At 38.9% G+C, this 7,733-nt stretch overlaps 1 protein-coding gene across 1 annotated transcript in view; it reads right to left on the bottom strand.

The window, feature by feature from the left end:
- Lrrc72 (leucine rich repeat containing 72) overlaps positions 1 to 7,733 on the bottom strand; it is a 62,415-nt gene that overhangs the window by 47,312 nt on the left and 7,370 nt on the right. The window contains exon 3 of the mRNA XM_004626551.2: positions 5,639 to 5,708. Within this exon, the coding sequence (XP_004626608.1) occupies positions 5,639 to 5,708 (70 nt within the window). The remainder of the gene's footprint in view (positions 1 to 5,638; positions 5,709 to 7,733) is intronic.

The following is a 7,733-nucleotide window of genomic DNA, read 5'->3' as shown; positions in this document are numbered from 1 at the left end:
CCCCAGGGGACAAGACTGACACGGCATGCTGAGGATCGAACCCCAGCTGCTGAGTTCTGCCTAAGCAGTAACAAGCTTTCAATATGTGCTGAATGTTGGGAGAGATAGGTAGAAACATACCATTAAGATTTTCTATCAATAGCACAGAACAAGCTAAGGGCTTCTCAAGGACATCTTTATTTTTTTGACAAAGCCTCACTATACTGCCTGATCCCATCTCCAGTTCCTGGGCTCAAGCAATCCTCCTGCCTTAGGCTCCCTGAAGCAGGGACTGGGCATGACTGCCCCATACCCTGCTAACATCTCAGACTAATCTGACCATTTTCTGGTCAGTTGGTGTGAGCAATGTTATTATAAATATTTAAGTTGTAATGTAGATGATAAAGGGGAGGCCTTTTTACTTAAATTAAATTAGTAGAATTTGTCAATAGAGATGTTTTTGTTGCCCAACAGAACCCCAGAGTCCATTGTGGATTGTTGCTTGGGAAGACATCACATGGGTTCTTCATTGAATGGTTATCCTAATCCAGTCGACAAAGAGATATACCAAAGCACTGCTGTCTTTCCAGACATAGGAGTATGCCAATATGTGACGCCATTATGATGAACATAGAGCTCATTATTAGAAATCTATCAAATAAAAATTTTGGAGTAATGAGCCAGAAAGGGAAGAGATCATATGTACACGTATGTGCCATGCTGAGCTACAGCACGATGCACATCACTTAGGTCAACAGTATGAAGTAGACCCCGCTTCTCCTGACAGGCCAAAAAGGATGAACTTGTGGACACAAACTTTCTTGGTCAGGCTTGGCACAGAATGAGAAAGGAGAAGGAGTCTTTAGAAGGGTTCAGTTAATATGGACCTGAGAACAGATACCTCCCTAATTGCATCATGGACATCAGGAAAATAAAATCCCCAAAGGGACCAGATGTAGAACTAGTAAATATCCATGCAGTATAGGAAGGGAAGAGCTTCAGAGAGTTTAAGAGAGGACACAGAGTTTCTCCTAATTCATTGAAAAGAAAGGTTTTTGCTCATATCCTTTGGAGAATTTTTATGCCCATATCTTGTGTTCTGAGTAACTACTTTGAAGATAACAATGTGCAATGTAACAACTATTGTCATTCTCCTATTACGTTGTTATGAAATTTTGTGGAGTTTTTCCATTAAAAAGGAGAGGAAACCTAGGAAACCTGGGACATAGGTGGCTCATAGAAACAATCTTGGGCCTATTTCACCAGATACTCCAAGGTCAGACAGGAAGGTGAAGTTTTAAAATCCAATAGATAATGACTGGAACAAGGATGCAGCCTTCCAACTTTGTAGGCTCCAAACTGACCAAACGTGTTGTTACCCCCAATGCTTCTCCATCCATCCACTCCTGAGACTTCTCAACCTTGTCCCCACACCCTGCCTCATTTGGTCTAGAGCAGAAGTCATAGTATTCATTCTGTCTGTAGCATAATGCAAGCACAGGGTAAGCAGTATCAAGTTACTGGGGCTCTAAGTAACTTCTAAGCTCAAGTCAGGCCAGTACAGAAGATAGTAACACATTATTTTGTCCTTCAAACATTCCAGATATCATGAGAGTCTCAGTGTCGTGAAGCACCACAATTTTCACATAGAAGACAGTCTAAGATATTCACTGGTGAGGATGATGCTAGTGACAAATTCAGATTATTCTTAACAAAATAGCATTCTAAATACCTATTTTTATGTGCCCATGTTAATGACTTACACTATAATTTTCCAGATGATTTTATGTTAGCATAGTCTTTTTATGGTGGTCAATCTACTTTGTATAATCTAGATTTTTAAAAAGCTATAGCCAAAACTGTATATATAAATTTCAGCCCAATACTATAATGATTAATATGCCTGGTACAGTTTGATATATGGATTTTTAATGGAATATGACTATTCAGGCAGCTTCATAGCCAGGCAATTATCAATCAGCATGAAAACTCGTATTAGCTTATGTACTTACTTTATGACCACTTAGAATCAGTTTCAGATCTACACAAATTCATTTCTTAGAAACAAAACAAGTGATGACATTGTTTGTAGCACAGAAATAAGTATAAGAAGAGATATCAGCCTCTTCTTGCATTTCCTCCCCACCTCCTTCAAAAACAAATACAACTGGATCACCCCTAATATTCCCAAACGCATTCAGCTATTTGATGTTTGACAAAGTGGCCAAAAATCATACCTTGGAGGAAAGACAGCCTGCTCACACGTGGTGCTAGGAAAACTGGTTACCTGCTTGCAGAAGATTGAAAACGGCCGTGTCTCTCATCATGCACTAAGTTAAAATCAAAATCGGTCAAAGATAGAAACATCAAAACAGAAATATTAAACTTATTGGAAGATAAAATAGGTAAAACATTTAAAGACATAGATGTAGCGAAGGATTTTCTAAACAAAACTTCAGTTGCACAAAAACTAACAAGAGTCAACAAATGGGATCATACCAGACTAAAAACTTCGGTGCTGCTAAAGAATCAGTCAATAGAGTGAAGAGACAACTTACAGGCTGGGAAAAAACTTTTTGCTAGTTACTCCTCAGACAGAGGATTAACATCTAGAATATATAAAGAACTCAAAAATTTTAATCACCAAAAATTAATGACCCAGTCAAGAATGGGCAGGTGGAATGAACAGTTACTTCACAGAAGAAGTAAAAATGACCAACAAATATATGAAAAAGTGTCCACCATCTCCGGCCGTTAGAGAGATGTAAGTTAGAACAAGGCTAAGATTTCATCTTACTTCAGAGAATGTGGCAACCACCCCAAAATGAAAAACCAGCAAGTGCTGGCATGGCTGTGAAGAAGAAGAAACATTCATACATTGTTTGTAGAAATATAAACTAGTACAATCATTATGGAAATCAGAATGGAGATTTCTCAAAGAATTAAAATTAGAAATTCCAGATGATCTAGTTATTCCCCTTCTATGTATCTTCTCCAAAGAGCTGAAGGAATTATACTACAGTGATACATACATAAAAATGTTTATAGCAGCAAATCATAAAAGCTAAGTCCAGAAAACAACCTATATACTCATCCACAGATGATTACATATAGAAATTGTGTCATGGGGCCCAAGGAGATAGCTCAGTAGAATAAGCACTTGCCTGACAAGTACAGGGTCCTGAGTTTAATCCCCAGTGTTGAAAAAAAAGACAAAAGAAAGAATAAAAGAAAGAAAGAAATTGTGCCATTTATATATAATGGAATACTAATGAACTATGAAGGACAAAATAGAGACTTTTTAGGAAAATGGATGCATCTAGAAAATATGTTGAATGAAATAAATCAGAAGCACAAACTTAAATACTGTATGGTATTTCTTATCTGAGTAAAGTATAGTCTAAGAGAAAATAAAGGAAAGATAAAACTAGACAAGGGGATGGATCTCATGCAGGTAAGAAAGAGTCCAGGCAACCAAGGCCAAGAAGGGAGACGTAGAGCATGAAGAAGGAGGGAGAGTGAAGATATGCCCGGTACGAGGTGCTAATGACCTCAATAAATATGCACATTTCATGCAGTAACTCTCAACTGAGATTCACAATATCAAAAGAATGTAAAGGGGGGGAGAGAATTAGAGGAGAAAGGATGAAAGAAAAGAAGTGGTAAAAAAAAAAAAGAAGCAAGCTATAAGATGTACATGTGCAAACTCCCCAAGATGACCGTAAAATGCACATACTATAAGGATGTCCTAACACAATAACATTAAAAAAACATGAAAACAAAAAATTAAAATTAAAGAAAGCATTAAAAAAAGAATAAAATAGTTGGTAAAGCCTGTGATCCCTTCCTGTGCACATGCTGTATCTGCAGGTCTGCATGTCTGTGGAAGTTCAGTGAATGACAGGAGGTAAGGCAACATCCACTCCCAGAAAGCCAAAGCACATGGCGAAAGTCCTAATTCCTCATCTCCCTCCAGATATCATATGAACACTCACATCCATTCTTTCTTTCAGAACTCAACAATGCTCAGCACTGCAGGAGTACAAACCAAAGACAAAGACGAGTCATTTTGCCCTGCCTTATGTGTCCCATGCTTTTCTAATCAGAGGTCGCATACTGTGACCCAGGATAATTTTTAGCAGAGTGAACACGAATGCCCTTAAGGGATACATGCACTTTCCATTCCAGTTGTTAGCTGCCTGGACCTGGGAGGTATTTGTGTTTTTTTTTCGCCTAGAAATTACTTCAAGATTATGCAACTTACGCTTTTAGTTAATAGAGAAGCAGTACCACTTCCTATTTTCCACTCATTTGGTAAAGAAAAATCGCAAAATGCAATGAAATATTAAAATATTTTCAGCAACTATGGGTGCTTAAAGATTCGGTGTGAACGTGGACTTCTGCATGAAGGCAGATTACTGCTATAATTTTTTAAACCAGCTGGTGTTGGAAAGTATAACTTCAAAATGCTATTGCCAAGTTATCACTGTATAATGAACTGAGTACAAGTTACTCAAAAGCTACATTATTAAAAGTTGGAAACAGTCTACTGACTAGACGACCATAACGATGGTCTGGGTGTGCGTTTTAGGTGCGTCTTACTCTTGTCTGGAAAGAGTTTGGAGCTGTACACCGAGGCCTGTACAATGAGGGAGGGGATGAGAGAGTGCTTCCTTCTATGCCCTAGACTTGAAGAGAAGCTTCAAAGACTACACTTTGTGTCCCTGAGGTTTGTGTGTTGCAGCTGGGGACTGCGTGGCCTGGTGTCTAATCCTTCCTGAGGAAGGGAAATCAACTTGATTTCTAGCAACTGAAATCAACAACGCCTTGAGGTCTGATGGCAGGAGAATGATGTGTGAGTCCTGAGAAATGGACGTGGGACACTGCAGAAGCTCTGAGCTGGGACACCACAAGGGGTTCTGCTCTAGGGTGTAGTTTGCCAAAGTCCAGAGATCCTTAGATGCAGATGGCTTTGAGATTAAGGGAAGGTGCGGTGAGGTTAGCCAGGACCAGTGAACATGAGCTGGTGTTAAAGTTTCTGAATAGTCTGTAAGGAGAAAAGTCAGCATGGAAGTTCCGTTAGTACTAGACATACAAAGCAAAAATCACCGCATCTTCCATTCCTGTCTTCTTCCTCCATCCCTGCCCCTCTATCCCAAACTTAGAGGGGATTGGGTACCTGCGAGGGGGCAGGAAACCAGCCATCCACACCACCCTAGGAGATGGTCATCTACAGGCAGTCCTCCCTGTGCCTGGGAGAGCCTGCAGGTCCCATTTGTGGATGGTGACAGCTGATTAATGTGCTCCCATATATGAATGGGATAACAACATGACCTGGACTTTTGTGTTTCCATGTCACTGTCCAAGTTTTCTTCCAGGGTCTAGGGAAGAAATAGCCTCCATTGAACAGTTTGCCAGGATATGGGAGACCAGAGTAAAATTGCACACTAACAGAATCTCAGAGATTGTCCTTACCCAAGATCCCAGATATACATGTATTTGCCATACAGTTTCCAGCTATACATGTAGCAGGTATTCAGTTCATGTATGTTCCTTCTCTGTTAAATAAAATAAGCATGCTTCTAAATATGAACATCATTTAAAAACCTGAAATTAAAATAATTTAAGTTTTTAATTTAAAGATAAAATATACTATTACCTTGTTATGATGGAGCCATAAGTATTTTAGTTTTCTAAACCTTGAAAGATCAATGACCTCTGTCAGTTCCCTGGAAAGGAAAAACAATGAATATTAGCCATGATTAAGTCACTCATGAGTAAGGCTGTTTATACAGGTAGGATGGCTTGGATTTAACTGGAGGCCTTTATGTCCCTTCAAAATGGTTGGCACATTGTCTGCTCATTTCTGAAATCTGTCGTGACAACTTCATGCACTTGGAGTGGGATTTCATCAGCTAGTTAGTGCTAATACACACTTAAAAGAGAACATGTTGTCACATTAGCAGAAATTCACATCTCACAACAACCAAATTTAGTGCGGCCTCACTTCACAACAGATTTGACTGGAAGAGGACAGAGGGAGGGGAAAAAAAGTGAAGAAATGTTGGATTTTTGTGTAAATGTAGAAAAACACAATTGGTTCTTGCTTCAAAATTTTTTGTAGGGTTTTTACTGTGTGATCAGCCCTGGTCTTAACCAGACTGGATTTATGAGATGAAAATTGCAGGACAACAAATGACAGAGCAGGGTGCTTTCTTGCTTATTAGCTGCAGTCCTAGGACCAGCCCTCACTGGACCGTATGGGATGCCAGCTGTCCATGCAGCCTAGTCTTTGTTTGATCCAGCTCACTCAGCAAAGGGGCAGGTGCTGGGGATTTAGCGGGGCCGTCAGTCAAGGCCTCTGAGGCGAGCTGGCCCTTTGACTGGTATGGCCTAGTGTTTTCAGATCTCTCACATCTTCAAGTAATGCTGTGTTTCCCAACTCCTTTTATTTATCACATATAGCATGTCCTGTCACAATTACTTCTAACCTTTGGACCTACAGACACTAAAAGTTTCCTAATTTTTAAGACAAAATGTATTTTTTAAAAACAGACAATATTTCTGAGCAACGGAGGCTTTTCCAACCAATTTTTATATTGACAGATTTCAAACCCAAGAAAAGTTGAAGGAATGAAGATTATAAGGACCTTCATAATTTTAATATAGTGCCACACAAATCTATTGTGTAATCCATGTTTCAGTTGACAATTTTTTGGTGAGCAGTTTCGAGTCATTTAAAAATAACCTGCAGGCTTACTACTGTGGGTTTGTCATTTCTGCATAATTCAGCATGCATAGCCTACAACTCAGGACAGTCTTCTGCAAAGTGACAATACCCTTATCACATTTATGAAGATGAAGTTGAACTCCACCATGTCATCTAATTTACTATTCACATTCAGATTTCTCCACCGATCTTACATTTCTTTTGTCATTTGTTACCCTGAATCCCATCAGCATTCACACACTGCATTCAATTTACATAATCTTTCAGTCATCTACAGTTTAGTCACCTTTTTTTTAACCTCATTAACAGTGACTTTTGAAGAGTCCAAAAGAGTTGTCTGAAAGAATGTTGCATGTACTTGCTTAGTCTCATAATGAAATTCAAGATAGATCATTTCTCAGTTACTCTGGTAGCAATTACTGCTCAGAACAGATGTCACTTTGTCTCCTTCTTGGTGAGGCTAAGTTCAGGGATTCGGTTCAGGTGGTGCACGACAGGTCTCTTTATTACGAAAGTACAGATTTGATGATTGCAAAGTAATATATGGGGCTGAGCTCAGATCCCATATGTAGATCATGTTCCCCAAAATCTATTTATTGAGTGGTGTTAGCTTTCATTGATGATTTCTACCTGAATCAATCAATTTGGGATTATAAAGTAATGATTTTTATACTCTTTCCATTGTTTTAAAATGTATTAACAGATATCTTCCCACAATGAGTACTTGTTCATTTCTCCTCTTTCTCTCACTGGTTCTGTTCCCATCCTGTCCAGATTTACAGAGACTTAATTCTTATCCATTTTTAAAAAAAAATTCTTAAATTACTCAAGCTGTGGACTTTTTAAAGAACTCTGTCTTTTTGACATGTACCATTTGTCTTTTTCACTTCTATGACAGGACAAAATACTCCACTCTCCTCTAAATCAAATTTCAGTTGGAAATTCACATGCTTAATGTGTTTTCTTTTATGGAGGTTTTGTGATCTATTTCTGGGAAACAGCCCTTGGACCTCGCTGGGCCTTA

The sequence above is a fragment of the Octodon degus genome, unplaced genomic scaffold (genome assembly GCF_000260255.1).
Source record: "Octodon degus isolate 3935 unplaced genomic scaffold, OctDeg1.0 scaffold00015, whole genome shotgun sequence".
Classification (NCBI taxonomy): domain Eukaryota; kingdom Metazoa; phylum Chordata; class Mammalia; order Rodentia; family Octodontidae; genus Octodon; species Octodon degus.
Note: the sequence above shows the minus strand (reverse complement) of the source record. Positions and strands in the feature narration are given on the sequence as shown.